General features: G+C 37.1%; 1 protein-coding gene across 3 annotated transcripts in view; it reads right to left on the bottom strand.

Annotated features, from left to right (window-relative positions):
* The window catches only part of SLCO4C1 (solute carrier organic anion transporter family member 4C1), a 28,599-nt gene extending 12,395 nt beyond the window's left edge, over positions 1-16,204 (bottom strand). Inside the window, exons 1-7 of one of the 3 annotated variants that reach the window (XM_042028108.1) lie at positions 15,755-16,202; positions 10,657-10,920; positions 6,383-6,577; positions 3,641-3,737; positions 2,631-2,752; positions 1,685-1,800; positions 1,254-1,398 (exon numbers count right to left, since the gene is read on the bottom strand). In XM_042028108.1, the coding sequence (XP_041884042.1) occupies positions 1,254-1,398; positions 1,685-1,800; positions 2,631-2,752; positions 3,641-3,737; positions 6,383-6,577; positions 10,657-10,920; positions 15,755-15,989 (1,174 nt within the window). In that variant the 5' untranslated portion in view covers positions 15,990-16,202. Of the gene's footprint in view, positions 1-1,253; positions 1,399-1,684; positions 1,801-2,630; positions 2,753-3,640; positions 3,738-6,382; positions 6,578-10,656; positions 10,921-15,754 lie in introns of all 3 variants that reach the window. The other 2 variants (XM_042028109.1, XM_042028110.1) reach the window with 2 other exon arrangements.
* Positions 16,205-16,428: the final 224 nt, after the last annotated feature.

The raw sequence follows: 16,428 nt of genomic DNA, 5'->3' as shown, positions 1-16,428 counted from the left end.
GACCTGAGACAGCTAACTTTAGAGACAGTTCAGGTATGGTGACAAAACTGCCGAAGCCACAGACACCCATAGTCAATGATAGTTTAAATAGTTTCCATGGTCATTGGTAATGCTTAGATTAGCTAGCTCAGTTCAGGTACAGCTAGTTTTCAGCATGACTGTTGTAATTTCTTTACAGATGTACATTTAATAAGCACTGTTGGTATTTTCAATGCAAAGACATTCAGACAAGGTCTATGGACAAAAAAAGGCAACACTCAGTTTTCCACTTCACTCCTGGTTATAGGTTAACAACTGAGCATGTATTCCAATGTATTTTCATGTAAAACTTGCAGATGCTTTGTTTTGATGCAACAATACCATCTGGTATTGCCCAGAAGAATAAGTAACTTAGAAAGTCTTTCCCAAACACATTTTTGTTGGAGAAAGAGCAGTTCAACTACCATAGTTATATTGCAGCACTCTACAGCTTAGCAAGACACATTCTAGAAATATTAAGTCTGCATACTGCAAGCATCTGTTGGCATTATGGACATTTCTGCCTTGATCTGGTTGCTATTCTTCAGAATTAATTGTGTTGAAGTTAATCATGTGACCCTACTGAGCACAGCTCTTCCAGCAGGTTTTTTTCTGTTTCTCCAACACTCAGTTTTTCATAGCTTTCTCCTGTTCTACCTATTACTTCCACATATCAGATAATAAATAGGTGACAGTAAGCCAATTATAGAACCAGTTACATAATAGCTTTATTACATATTCTGATTAGTCATTTTATTGCAAACTCATTGTAATTGTCGGTGTGGAACTAAAGAAGAGAAAGGCAAAGTCAACTTCTTATTTGTAATAAGCACTGTTTTTTTCTAGCTGCCCTTCATCTTGATTGTTTTAGGAACTAAGATACTAATGTTCCTTCAGACAATTTTAAATAAAGAAAATTAAACTTTTTTCACCAAGAATAAGAAAGGAATAAACTACAGTGTCATCAACACACAAAATCCTCGTTCTACTTTGAAAATGAGCATCAAGTCTTCAGAACCTACAAACAACAAGTAGAGCTACACCCTTAATGAATTAAGTACTAGAGTACCCAGCAGGCAAGAATAACAAAAATATTGTTCTGATTACTGTATGCCATCTAAGTACATTCACAAACATCTCACACAAAAAAGGTACCCATATAATCTTCCACTTGTAACGTCAATGAAGTATTCAACACATTATGTTTAAGATTTTAAAATAAAAAGCCGTATTACCTCCAAGAGTTGCTGAAAAACTTGATGACTTTCCAAACTGATTTTCTATAAACTTTGGTAGAAATGTGGCAAATCCAGTAGCAACTAAAGCTTCTGAGGAACTGGCTATTATTAGACTCATAAGCACTGGATTCCTCAGCAGTATCTATGGGGAGAAATTATCATAACGCTCTGGAAATTATTTGATTTTGGTACCAACTAAAGTAGAAGTCACTATATTGTAAAAGCAGATACTCTGAAGTGGAACTTCAGTAATACGCTTTTCTAACAATCTCAAGTATCAACTAAATGAATGTGCATTAAATTGTCAGTAACATTGAAGTCTTCCATACCACAACATGATAAGTCGTTTCTAAAGATATCTAACATCTGGTAAAGAATTTCATTCCTCAGAATATATTCAGTTTTAGCAAATTTGAGATTTTTCTTACCAGGAGAGCCATAGGAAAGTCTTTAAAACTTTGTCCAATATTGTTGGTCTGAACCAGTACCTGACTTCCATCATCATGAGTTTCAGAGATTTTTTCAGCCTGTATTTTTGCAGTTCCTATAAATGGTCATATTTATCGACAATGAAAACATTCAATATCTGCACTCTTAGACAATTTCAAAAAACTACAAAAATTTGTGCTTCCTTTACTTGGCAAAGCTATTTCAGATATTATAGGTCTTCTTGCCTGTTTTATTGGTACAGATTTGTAAAGAGATCAATAATGTATTGTTAAAAGAAGACTTTTGTTGAAAGTATCACCCTTCCATTGGAAGGTCTTGGCTGCAATAAGATATTATCAGGGACATCCTAAAAACTTCAGAGTATGCTGAAGCCCTTTGGTTTTTTTTTTTAATCACCCTCACATTCTCCCATTTCCTACTCCATTTTTCCTTTTCCTCCATCATTTCTCCTTCAATATTAGTATAGTAAGTCCCCTTGGATGCTCATGGAATTTCTACATGATTCTTGGTGGGTAACACAGAAATTTTAAATCTTTAGTCTTGGGTGCATAGCTATAAGCATCTCTCAAAGTCTGACCACCAGTTTCCATAATTAGGTATACGTTTCCAGTCCTACTGTACATCATTATATAGAATCATAGAATGGTTTGGGTTGAAAGGGGACCTTGAAGATCATCTATTCCCAATTCCCTGGCCATGGGCAAGCCCACCATACACGAGATCCTCCCTCTAGCTGATCTGCCTTGTTTTAAAGGCTTCATATTGGAGGGGGAAACAAAAAAAAAAGTACTTGTCCTCAGATTTTAGTCAAAGACAGTCAACTGAAAAACAAAATCAAAGAGGAAACATTCAGTCCAGTAGTTTATAACCTGCAAATATGAACAATCTCTCTTCCAAAGTAGCCAAGTATTACTAAACCTTTACCTGGTAGGTGCCTCGGAAAGCATGAAAAAGGTATTATAAGAAGCCAAATTGCAAAAAAGCATACAAGAAATCCTATCCACCATGCTCCAAGCCAACGGGGGTCATCTTGATCCACCTTTGTACTGGAAAAGTAATTCAGAAGAAGCAGGTTTACCTTTCTGAATTTCAGATTTCAGTGAGCTGGAATATTTCCTTTTAATACTTATTTAACAGAAAGCCTTTCAATATTGTAATTTTCTTAGTTTTACATGTATTACATATATTGTTTGCTTGTTTCAACCAACTACACAATTTTAAAAATAATTCCACCAAATGTAGCCTTCAACTCATTAGTCAATGTCTTTCCAATTTAAAGACCATTCTTTGGCCCTGATTTCAAGATCCTTAGGCATTATTAAGATACTGGAAAATCTGGATTTAGAAAGATTCCTCATAATCAATGAGTTATATCAAAACCAATTCAGAAGTTTAGAGTGCCATTGCATTGACCAGAAGGCTCTAAAACAGAGGAACTAAAAGTTTAAATGAAGTTGTTGGTTTACACTACTAAAATTTAAAACATTTTTTTAAATAGTGGACTATTATTCAACTGATAGATTTTCTAGCAAGCTCTTCCCTAGGAGTTAAGGAGCAATATCCTAACCCTCATCTTACAACTCAGGGAAACAGTTCATGAGGAATCAGTAGCTGCAGCTTAACCCCAAATAAACAACTAAGCAAAAGAAAAAGTATTTTTTGCTGCTGAGGTTTAAAATAGCAAATATTTAAATGCTAGAACAAGCTATTTGCACTACAAAGAAACTTTCACACACAATGGAGTCACTACTCACTCTGGGAAGTAACTCATTTGCTTGAAGACTTTATAAGTGCAACTTGTTTCCAAGTTAATGAAGCTCTTGAAAATGCAATATTTTCTGAAAAACTTTCTCCTCACAGGGAAAAAAGCTACAGATTTTAACAAAAATTATTAGGAAAAAAAAGAGGAAGCAATAAACTAAGTTGTATCTTGCCTTTTTGGCATCTGGATATCAATATAAACCTTAAGCAGCTGCCCTCCGACAACATAGCCAACAGCAGGACCCAGCAGAGACATGGCATAGCCAATTCCTAGAAGAGAAAATACATCAAGTTCACCATAACTTCTTTAAATTTTTTTAAAGCTTTCTTTTAATAAAATTCTTAAATCAATTTCAGACCAAAAGTTTTGTGTAAGTCAACCTGCTCTTTCACTGGTGTATAGAAGACAAAATCTATAATTATGCCTCAACAAGGAAATTTGCAGCTCTCAGAAGTTTCAAATCAGAGGTTCAGGAAAATTAATTTAACTGACTGTACCTTTAAGCATTATTAGATTGCTTTTTTGCCCATTTTGTGCCTACATTTAAAAGCTAACTGGTGAAAAAAAAATTAGTGAAATTATGAACATTGGTTATTAACAGTATTGACCACAATCTTTGAGAACTTGCTTGTTTATGCTTTTGAATCTTAAGTTGGTTTCTAGATCTTCTAAGACCAGAAGACAGAGTTGCATTAAAGTGTCTGACTGGAATAATACCTGCCTTAAAATACAAAACCAGGGCTTTTGACAGCTCCTGACAGTTTTAAAGAAAAAAACCTGACCAAACAACAAAAAAACACCTCCCCCCCAAAAAAAAAAAAGAAATTACGCACCATCAAAAAAATCACCAACCTGCAAAGTTGCTGGTGGAACCATACCCTACAAAAGAGTACATGACTTTTTTGATGTCACAATAGCATCCCTGGCCTACCAGACAGATTTCTGTCGCATTTTAGCACTCCCTGATAGCAGGAACACTGTCTCTGCAGATTAAAGCTTGCAATTAATAGCAACTAGATCCATCTTTAATTAGTAAACATGCATTCCTTCTGTTTCCCCAGATGAAACAATCTGGATTTCTCATTTGTTTCTGAAGTGCATGGATCACAAGTACTTAATTTCCCTCTAGTTAGTAAGAGAAAATGATGGGGGAGTCAGGAGGGTGAGAGGAGTGCAAGAGGGGGGAAGCAATGCAAAATGTGACACTCAAGTAAGTCAAAATAAATTTTGAGTAGCTATATCCCAGGTTTTCCCACCAAATAGTTTTTCCACTATTTGGGAATAGTGACATTGTCATAGGAACTTTCTGAGTTAAGTTCATATTCATCCTACAGAACTTCAAACTGAGCTTAGAAAGTGCCTACTTCCTCCCACACACTCAATTTAAATACCATTTGGAATTGTTTAACTTCAGCGGCTTTAGTTGTAGATGTCCCAGTCCTTGTGAAAATGCATGCAGTTTAGACGAGAAAGAAAACAACAACTTATGAGTTGCAGGCTTATAGTAAAAGATGCGAGCAGCTATTTACAGACAATTTTATGGGTGGGTTCTGGATTTATTTTGGTTTTGTTTTGTGGGTTGCTTTTTTGGGGTTTTGGGTTTTTTCTGCCTTGCATAAGTCTTCTTCTATTAGGTAAAGCAACACAATATAATTTAACACTTAATACATTGCATGAAGCAAGAAAAAGAATCAAGGTGTAGTTACCAACCCACTCACTTGCATTCCAGTTTTGTTATATTAAGCAGAATACACTGCTCTTCTGAACTCAACTCAGATGCCTGAAGATTGTGCACTTTTTAAGTATGAACACTGACACCATTCTCCTGAGTCTTCAGGTCACTCCTTGTTCCCCCAATCATGCAGACAGCCCTAATTTTGCTCTGTTTATTTCACTGGTTTCAGGGGAGGAGGCAGAGGAGGAAGAAAAAGTGTAATATTATCTCTCTCAAAATAAAGAAACAGCAAAAATAAAACTTGTCTTTGTCATCTAAGATTTATCATCTGCAACTATCCTATTTCTTGGCATCTAATGAAGTAGCTTGCCTGGAAAAACTGTGCAAAAATTGCATGCAAACAGATAATTATTTCAGTTTTGTCCCTTAAAATATTGATTTAGTCTGGAAAACAGTCCTGGAATCTGAGATGCTTTGAATTCCTCCTATAAGTTACAAGTATAGATAACATGCTTTTAATCAGCTTACATACAAGATGGGGGAAATAAGTATCTTCATACCCATAGAAAACACTTAGACTGCAAGGAACTTTGCAATAAAATTGCACATAACCTAGAGAATGGTGACTGAAAAAGATTAAAAACCATTGCTAAGTATTAGTATTCCTTAGCTTTTAAACAGTCCCAGGAAAGCAACCTCTGTACTTCCAGTACAGCCAAGTGCCAAATTTCTATGTGGCTAGAGAACTGGATTGATCCCATGAGGCACAGCAGTGTTTGTGGACTGAGTGGACAGCCTACTATTAGAAGGTACATCAAAAATATTAAAGGATACAACAATATGCTCTAGCTTCTGACCTGATTGATTTTGACCTGACTGATTCTGACCTGACAGATTTTTCAACATCTGTGACTAAAAAGTTAAGTTTTTGCTACAACTTACTCTGTTATTAACAGATGGGCTACATTAACCATTTAACAATTTTTAGTTACTGACATGAAAAATTGACAGAAGGGGTGCTCAAAGTAGCTTTACCAGGCTCTACAAAATAAAAATTGAAAAGACTTGGTACTTAGAGCAGACTAATAACTAAATTGCACAGTAATGGATGTAGAAATACTTCATGTACATAAGTAATAATTACAAGACTGTGTAATTAGAGGAATTCATAAAAACATTTGGAAGACATTGCAGTCTATGATCTATCCAGACAATGTATATGGACAGTTTTTAAGTTACCTATATAAAGGGAAGACTTGTGTTTTGGCACACTATCATCAATAAAAGCTGTCCCCAAAGTATATAGAGGGGTTCCTCCAACTCCCAGCAGCAGCTGTCCGAGGATAAAGACATACAGATACTTGTGAAGTGAAGAGTTTGTGCTGGCACTGCAAGTGGCATTAGCAAAGATGGTTTCTGCAGTTTGACATGTGTCTGAAAAACAGAGACAGCAAGATTTTACAATTCTGTAACCTAACTCATCACGTCCAACTTAAAGAAAAATCTATACAAAAGCTAAACTACAAAAGAATGCTGTTACGTCAAGCTCCCATTTTAATATTCATACCTATTAATATATCTAACATGGCAGTGCCAAGCCTTCCACAATATCATATCCCCCAAAAGAAACACTTTTTCTTGGGCTTGGTTTCTGTTTCCTCTCCAGGAAGGCAACATGAACAGCCCTATTAAAATGCTTTGGCTTGTTGAAAGTATTATTGACCAGACGTATGAAAAAACTGAACAACCTACCACCTGTCAAATGGTCATTCCACAGGTTATGAATACTCCTATGTAACAGACACTTCATTTTATTCTTGTACCTTATAACAATTCTGAGGAGCACTAACAACTTCCACTCTTAAGTGACAGAGCAGCCTGAACAACCTGAGGAAATCTGGGCCTGATTGAAAGTGCAGAAAATGCGAAGATAATCCTCCCTTTACGTTCACTCTTTTGGGAAGTGTTTGCTTATGAAAAAGGGAAAAACCTTAAAAACCTATGCCACTATCTCTCATAGAACACACACTGCCATGCCTCCAAAAAGAGAAGTTAATGTAAATCCTCTGTATTTGTGCACACACACAAAGAGGAAAGTAGTGGTACAGCAGTGTAAGGTTGTGTCTGCTGCTGTAATATTTGGCACTACAAGGAGGCAAAGAGGAAGTGAAGACAGGGAGTATGTTTTGTCTTCTCCTTTCTCTTGCTATCATTGCACTTTTGGTAACAGAATACCAAGTGACAAGATTTAGGAGCATGGTTCTTTCCATGTTTCTCAACATAAGGGCATAAAACCCAAAGAAAGAGGATAAACCCTTCAGTTTGGTAGCAATGAGCCCCACTGAACAAATACATGAAAATGTCCTCCAGATCAGGTAACTAGACCGATTAATTCACATTATTTCACCAGAAAATTATTACAGACTTTATTTTCCTTAAGTTCTTTTACATCTGAGAACACTTTTTACTAAAGCAAAGAAAGGGCAAGATCAATCCACACTTTGGGCTCACAAAACAAAGCATAAGGAAGTGCTGGCCACACACTAGGTATTTAAGAAAATTTACCTTAATCATTACTTCCTGTAGCACACAAAAAGCGATACAGCACCATTGCACAGAAACAGGCCAACACAAGGGATAAGAAAACCTCACTTCAAAAGGAAGAGTCTTTAAAGTTTTCCTTCCTTTCCACTTAGGAAGTATCCTGGGTAATCTGTCCCAATCTTTGACTGTCTTCACAATGAAGTTATCTTCCTTGTGTCGAGTGAGAAACTATGATTCACATTTGGTGTCACAGACATATTGAAACATATTTAGTTTTTAAAATAAAATCCGAGACTGAAGTTTAAAGGCACACTGCTTATTATATCTGCAGTTTTTACAGTCCTCTGTGCCGTCTCTGATTTATGAAATTAAGTTGATTCTGTTAGGACACACCAGCAGGGGGAGCCCCCGACTGCACATACCGGAGCCAGCTGCGGCACCGGCGGCTCAGGCAACTTGGACAAGTTACGAGAACAAACAGCTGGTCACACTTGGGTAACAAATTTGAGTCTAAAACCTTTCTGGAGAATAGAAAACACATTTTACGGTGGCTTAAAAAAAAGATTAATAATAGGCAGACCACTGATTAGCAAATCTTTCAATATGACATGGATTAAACTATTACCAGGAAGAGGTATTATGATAAATAAGTGGTCAAATATATTTGTAGAGTAGGATACATATATCCTCAGAATAAAAGTAAATTGTTATCTCAAGATAAAGCAGTAAGTTCCAGGAAGTCTGTAAGACTTATGCTGGAGGCTAGATGTATTTTGTATTTCAGACTAGACTTATTAATTAATATGGCAGCCATATTAAATTTTGCATCAAACTGTACTTTAAAGTTATCCTACATGTAAAACTCACTGTACTGACATATAACAGACAAACATTATTAATCAAGTAACCAACTAGTAAAGAGCTGTTCAGAAATAAATTAAGTGGTAGATTTTAATACAAAGCCTCAAATACAAGCTTAAAGAAAAAATATTAAGATCTCTGTAAGTGACTCACACAAATAATGAAAAAGGAAGCCTTTGGGGTTGTGGTGCTAGTAAACTCTGCAATTAATTGTACAGTTAAAATGTTTCATCAACCTCAGAACTAGCTAAACCAGACATCCCATCATCCTGTACAGTGGTTTACTTGACAGTTAAGGGATACTGTTGCACTGCACCTGAAGATTTATGTTTACTGCCATGGTGTAGACACATTCCAGGCACTCTTAGTCATTTATCTTTGATAGTGTTTTGTTTAAATCAGCTTAAGATCTTAAATGTACTCACACAGGCACAGCAAAGGCACCTGCATTACAACAGTCAAAACAGCAGGCATGCTGTCAGCTGACAGTACTACGGTGAAGAAAACATACTGCAATTCAAAAATTCCCCACTACTTTTAGATTTCACAAGTCCATGTAGAAAATGTCCCTAATAAAGGTACCAGTATCTACAGCCATCTTCAATGATGGATGTTGGATGAAACAGTAACATATTCTTTGGGATTTCAACTAAAAGTGTTTGAAAGGGGAAAGATCAGTTGCAATAGCTGGTAATCTGCTCTCCCATATTGTCAGTATCTTGTCCCAAATGGGGAAAAAAAAAAAAAAAACAACAAACCCAAACCACAAAAAAAATCCCCAAAAACCAAACCAAACAAGCCCAACCAATGCAAAACAACAACAGAAAACAAATACAAATCACCCAAACAAAAACAAACAACAACAACAAAAAACAACAAAAACCCCACCCCAAAACAAAACACAAAACCAGAAAAAAACCCACAAAAAACCAACTAAAATCAGGTTTAAACTTTTATGTATTAAATTCAGCTTCCCTTTCATCCTATAGTGAAGTAAGAAGGTCAATACTGAAACCAAAATTTTAGAGAAATTGAATTGTAGCAGAGCCAGGAGCAAGTAACCTGTTGCCCCTCTACCAAGAGCTAACAAGTAAATATCTGCTCATAGCCCCCAAAACTGTAAAGATGTTTTCCTTTGACCTTGTTCAGTTAAAAGTTCAGTTAATTTCCATTTCAGATCCTCATTTATTAGACAGGGAAAAACAGCTTTCCAAACTTTTTAAACTAACATCTAGACAGCTCATAAAAGTTGACAAATTAATTACCACTAGAGAAATTAATTTGAGAATCAACAACCTTTCATCAGGTTGCTTAGCTACTGATTCTTTTTAGTGAGCACTCTAATATGCTTAGTCATTGAAGGCATAATTTTGATTAAAGACTGCAAAAACAAGACAATCCTAAAAGATCAAGTCATCCTGCTTTAAAAATATCTGAACATTTCTGTATTAGTTATAGATGTGTCACTAAATTGAAATACAGTTGGCATTAATCATATTGTGCTAAGTCTTGTTTAATGAAAAAAGTTTCAGAACTGACAGATAGCTACACCCATGATTTAAGTACTGCTTTGTTCAGTACTGCTTGTCTCCTCTTTATTTCAAATAAATCCGCAAGTTAAAATCAACATCTTTCTTAAAAGAACTTAGAGAAACTTGTTAATGAATTAATCAAGATGCCTTTAATAGTTCAAAACCACAAAGAAATGCAAGAAGTAGTCACCTTTCAGCAAGATGCTAAGTCTAACATTTAACATCTCTCCTATTTGCTGACCTAACTTGATTCCTAGTCACAAAGAGATGCCAGATAATTGTTTCTTTAAAGTGAATTTTAATTGCATTCATCAAGGCAAGGAAAAAAAAGCGTTTTATTTAAATGTTGTTTATGACTAAGAACTGATATTGACACTCAAATTTCTTCTGGAAAAATAAAGTTTACTGTGCAGAAAGGCAGCTCTAGGACTTAACAGATTTCACAAAATCATCTTATTTTTAGTTACAGATAACACCCTATTTTAGGACTTTGACAGAGATTAACTATGTTGCACCAAGTTGATACAGAGATTTAAATTTTTTAGAGTAATTTTCAAAAGGTAACAATAAGCTTACCTTCAAGTTTACCTCCATATTGGTATTTTCCACTACTAAAGTGTGGTAAGGAAAATACAAGTGAGCCCAGTCCTAGCATAAATGCGGAGAAAGCAAGCCATCGTGGTTTGTGCCCTCTTTCTCCAAAGTAAGATACAAACAGTGACAATACACAAAAAGCAATGTCATAGCTTGCAGAGATTAAGCCAGTGAGGGAACTGTTCAACTCATAACGCTTCTCAATTGTTGAAATACTGATGTTAATCAGGCCATTTACCACAATACCTACAAAAATAAAAAAGGAGATAATTAGTCAAAGATACTTTAATTCAATAGAGTTGCAGAGATAAATTTACCCTTGTGTGATGGAAAGGTTAAAATTAATATATATTTATACAAGATTCCTTTAAATGGTATTTATTAGCTGTAAAATACAGGTATATAGTAGATCAATAAGTGCCAGCTTAGCCAGCCAAATTGCACAGGACCTGTGGATTTGTCAGAAGCACAGATTTCAAATAGAATGCATTACAATGTCATAAGATACTTTTAAAATAGTCAAGGTTACAACTTGTATTAGAATACAAGATATGACTGGAGCAAGTTCAGGACATAGTTTTCAAATTACTGCAAACAACCAACTCCCCACCACCACAAAGGGAAGATAAAAGAAGGCTTCTGAATGAACATGTATCCTATATAATACAAAAAGTGTAAGGCTATTTAAAAATTCTTTGCAGCTGTTTCAGAGCAGCTGAGGGGATTTACTTCAACAGAGCAAAAAAGGTTTACCCCCCTGAATCTTTAACTTCCCTGAAGCAAAAGTATCAAACAACCTGGAAAAAAGGCACTGCACAAGCTGCCCTACTGAAGCACAGATGAACTGCAAAACAAATTATACAAAAGTAGAAGTAAGCTACAATTGCCACTGCATGCTTAAACACTCTCTTCATTTTTACAAAAGCATTTTTTGTAGACTAACTTGAATCTTCCATCCTGCTTCAAATTCTGTTTCTATGAGAAAGACCAGGTAGTTAAACTTTCAGGAGTTTGGTTTTAGCAGTCCCAAAATAGGATTCAGTTACACAATAGATCGCTGTAATTATAACACTGTCAGATAACTTAATCTATCATAGCCTAACTAAATTGTGCCCATAATAAAATACATACCTGAAAAAAAAGTTGCAAAGTCTTAGAGTCAGAGATGCAAATACATCTGAGTTCTGTAACCTTACAGATGACTGATGAGCCTCTACCCCTACTCTAAAACTGCAACATGACTCTCTACTGTCATTCTAAAATGAGAACACAAGACTAGTGACAGAAATGTGTTCAAGTTAGTTTTCAACAAGCTTTGCACCATCCATAAGTACAACTACTTGAGCCAAACTTCAACATCTCCTTAGAGCACTCAAATGTAATAAAAAAATTACTCCAAATATAAATGTTTTTCTAATGGCCAAACTTCAGCTTTCTATATGGAAACAACTCTTGGCACAATCTTAGTTCCAATACCCTACTACGGCCTCTTTATTAAAGCTGACAATTTCACCTGTCAGTTTAGTCATCACACTTAAATGCACATGGGTTTGACACAAGTATTCAGGTGTCCTTCCACTGCTATTAGTTACACATTCAGCAACTTTATTTTCCTCTTTAGAAGCATTAACCAAAGAACAATACTAGCATGAAGGAATGAACAAACAAGTTTTTCCCATCTGCCAGAACTTCAAACATTCACTAAGGCTTTAAAACACTCATGTGAAGGTATGCTACACAGCAAGTGGATTACAGAGCCTAGAAGGCATTGTATTTTATGTAGTTTAAGTCACTACCTTTAATTTACATCCTAAAAGCCATAAAACCTTCCAGGTAATTATACTGGATAATTAGATTTCATCTGTAAAAATGCAGATGTGATGAATGGCAGCATAACTTCTCCAATTGCATAATCTAGTGATTAATCACTAAAGTATCTCCAAGAAAAAGATACTACCTGATAATGACTTGATCTGAAAAACAAATTCTGTAAGGACATCCCAACACTTAAAATTGTAGTATAGAAATTAATTTTTAACTATTCTCAACCAAAACTTTGTTGTCCTGCCACATCTGTTAAGAGATTTATGTACAGTGTGTACTGACCCATAAAATCCAGATTAATTATAAACCAACCTTATTTGCTATCACAAAGCAAAAGAGTATTTTTTCTCTTCATCCATTCAACAAAAATACGTGTTTTGCAGTTGTTATAAGAATGGTGGCTTTAACAACAGGCACACAAAAATAGCAATTAAAAAGGCCTTGGTAAAAGTACCAGGCCTAATTGGCCTATAAAATATTAACATTATTCAAAGACTTCAGGTAGATTAGACTGGACCAGTCTCAAACTGTGGTTCTGTTGCTTTATGTACTAAAAATTATTAATGACATGAGAAATAAACAGTCCTTCTTGTACTCAAAATAGTGAGATAACCTCTACCTTGTTTTCTACTACTATGAACTGCAGCATATCCAGTTACTGTATTACTAGATGCAATCATACATTTAGGCAACTCTAAGTGCCATACACAAAGCAAGTATTAGTCATGTAAAAACATTCTAGGCAAAGAAGTGTTTTCTATTCTGGAAATACAGGTTTCACATGTACTTCAACCAGAAAGAGCCAGAAATTAGAGTTAAGTTCTACCTGAAATCCTCTGAGAAGTTGCAATACAGCATATCAGGTGCTAATGATAACAACCTATTCTCTAGAGCAGCTAGAAAATATTCTGACAAACACATGCCTTAAGTTAGACTCACAATATACCAGGTCACTGCAGATAATCACCTACTATGTTCACTCATGTAAAAAGTCTAGTAGAACAACTTACATTCATCAAAAGTGTGTTACAGATTACTTCATTAATCTTCAATGCATTAAGAAATAATCTTTTCTAGAGGTGCATTAGAAAGTTTAATAGATATATCTTATCTTCCACAGTGATGCTTTCTGTAATTTGGAGGGTAAGTCAAATGATCAGACCCAAACTAGAGTACAGTATTAGGACACATAACTTCAAAATCCTAGTTGTATTTTCTTTGCTTTTATCTAAACTCTGAAGCTGCAAGACCTGAATATTTTCACAAAGTTTCACACATAACCCTGAATTTCTTACTGATGACCCTTGTTTTTCCCACATCTCCAAAAGAATTGCAGGTTGAGTCTTCAGCACCCAGTTTCCTTTACATTCTAACCAAAGGAAAGGTTCTTGTCAGAAAATCCAGGTAACACATCAAGAATGTCACAGGATCTGTAATAGCCATGCCTAAACCAGCTTCCAAACCAAACATCATAAGTTTCCTTTAGTTAGCCTTCCTTTAAGGCCCTAAACCTGAACTAGATAAGTTAGGTGCCTGGCATACATATACAGTTAAATAAGAGAAGCAAGACCTGGATGAGTGGCACAAGCAACACCCAAAACCTCCAAAGGGGACAGATTCTTATGATACACAAGTTATTTTTATGATCGGGAACCTAACCAGACTACAAACAAGATTTTAAAGTATGCTGAGTTTGTTAGTCAGCTCAACAATCAGATCAGAAGGACTGATTTTAAGAAATTTAGACATCTTAGAAATAGTCAAGACACTTTGTTTAGTTTAACAATTTTTTTCGTGTCATATTCAGGGTATTTCCAATTGCCTATCCATATTCTTATGCCACTCAAAAATATTTATATGTGTATTCTAAAAGTCTTCTACTACTCAGCTACTATTGAAACCTATGATGTAAGAAGTTCTTTCACACCCTTCCCGCCCCTTTTTATTTATAGAGAAAATAAATATGACAGGACAACTGCAACAGTAATCATCTTCTGCTCCTACCAGCTACAGCACGGCCTTTCAAATCCAAGCAAGAAACAACAGTCTTATCCCAAAACTTTCTAAATACTTCTCTTCTAACACTAAACCTATATGCTAAGACAATATCAGAATCTGAAGGGACTAAAATCAGAAAAAGTTCACAGAAACACATACCAAGACACTAGTTCATGCAAGGACTTTCCAAGCATCACAAGTAGCATTAAAGTCCTTCTAGGTTTTAAGCAGAGCCTCTAATTCTCTTCTCATACCATTCCAGTTGCCTCAGTGTGGTTCCAGGTGGAACAGAGACATCCAAACCCTATGTTTCTTTGGTGTAGGCTGCCCTCTCCTCTAACTCCAAATATATAACATTTCCCTCTACCCCTCTATAGAAATTTCTTTATGAGTAACAACAATGAGCTTTAAAGCAAATTTTTCAGGAAACACCCTTTTCTTTTCTAGCTAGTCAAATAAAGTTGAAAGGTTATGAACATGAACTCAATCATCCTTTTGGCAGACAAATATCTAAGTTTTACAAACGTCAATTTTGTATATTTTTTACACTAATTCTTCTCCTCCCCTCAGTTAATTTCTACTTTTTAAGCCTAAGGCTTGCTGAGGTCCTAACCAATCATTACAGAAAACCAAAAATATGGACAAGAATCTCTGAACCTGAACAACAGGAATGTAGGGCAAACTAAACTTCAGGTTACTCCCAAGGGTGAACTTAAACCATTAGTTAAGTTTTAGGAAGATGGGTGCACTGGGATTCACAAAGTCCCACCCAACCAGGCCAGGATAGTGTTTTAATTAGTAAGCAGGTAGTAAAGTGGAGAGGTACTACAATTTTGTATTTATATTGGTGTTTTAATCCCTGGCTTGTAAGTCTCTGGCTGTGGTGCACATAAAGCACTATTTCCCTGTGATCAGTGGGGATGCAGCATTGACAAGAGCATGAAGCAAAGAGCTGGTAGGACCGTGGACTCAGCAGTGGTCAATAAAGAACGTGGGAAAAGAAGAAAGGAGAAACAGTGAACTGCAAAGAGTAATACCGTGCAACTTCCCCATCGAGGGCACAAGTGTACTTTCTTCCCCTTAGTCAAGCCATTACCGTCAGTGTTCAGAAACACCACTAGAGGAACTCTGTCTCTCCTTACCCACCACAAAAAACATCACCACTCCTTCCCTGCCTTCCCCAGCCCAGGCTCCCGGCGGTTCCCCCCAGCCCCGGGACGGGGAGCAGCATGTGCCCTGGGCAGCAGGAACAGATTACCTTGGAAGATGGCCAGCAGGCTGTAGGCAGCCAAGTACCCCTCGGAATTGTTGCAGAGCTGCAGAGCTCTGGGGGTGCAGTGGCCCCACCCGCAGGGCCCCTCCTCGGGGCCAGGGCAGGGCCTGGCGCGGGCCGCGGCGCCGGCACCTGGGCTGGCGGGGCCCGCGTGGTATCGCCGGCCGAGGTCGGAGCTGGGCGTCTCGAACGCCGGATTCTCGATGCCGCCGCCCTCCATGGCGCCCGAGACCGTTCCCAGCGGCGGCTGCGAGCGGCACCCGCGCCCAGCGCTCCGCTAAATACCCCGACGGCGGCCCGGCCCCGCCGGGCAGGTGGCAGCGCTTCCGCCGCCAGCCCTCGGCCCGCCCTGCTGGTTGCCCCCGCTCCTGCCTCGCGGCCGGCGCTGCAGGGACGTCCTCTCGCACCACGGCCGCGTAGTATCGACAGCTTTTAGCGGTTCACTGGACGTCGGGCGGGTAGACCGGCACGTCGATATTCTCCAACAACATTTTTTTCTGACGGGGAAAAAAAAAAACAACCAACCAAAGCACCCGCCAAGTACCTGAGAAAAGTAATCAGGAATGTTTCTTCTGCGACACGGAAAAAAAAAAAAAAAAACAACCAAACCCAAAAAACCCCGTTCCGTATAAGTGTTGCAAAAAGGGAAAGGTTGCAAA

This window comes from Corvus kubaryi, unplaced genomic scaffold (genome assembly GCF_017639235.1).
Source record: "Corvus kubaryi isolate FWS band 111438036 unplaced genomic scaffold, C.kubaryi_AGA036_p1.0 37302, whole genome shotgun sequence".
NCBI classification, from domain to species: Eukaryota; Metazoa; Chordata; class Aves; order Passeriformes; family Corvidae; genus Corvus; species Corvus kubaryi.
This window is presented reverse-complemented; position numbering and strand designations above follow the sequence as displayed.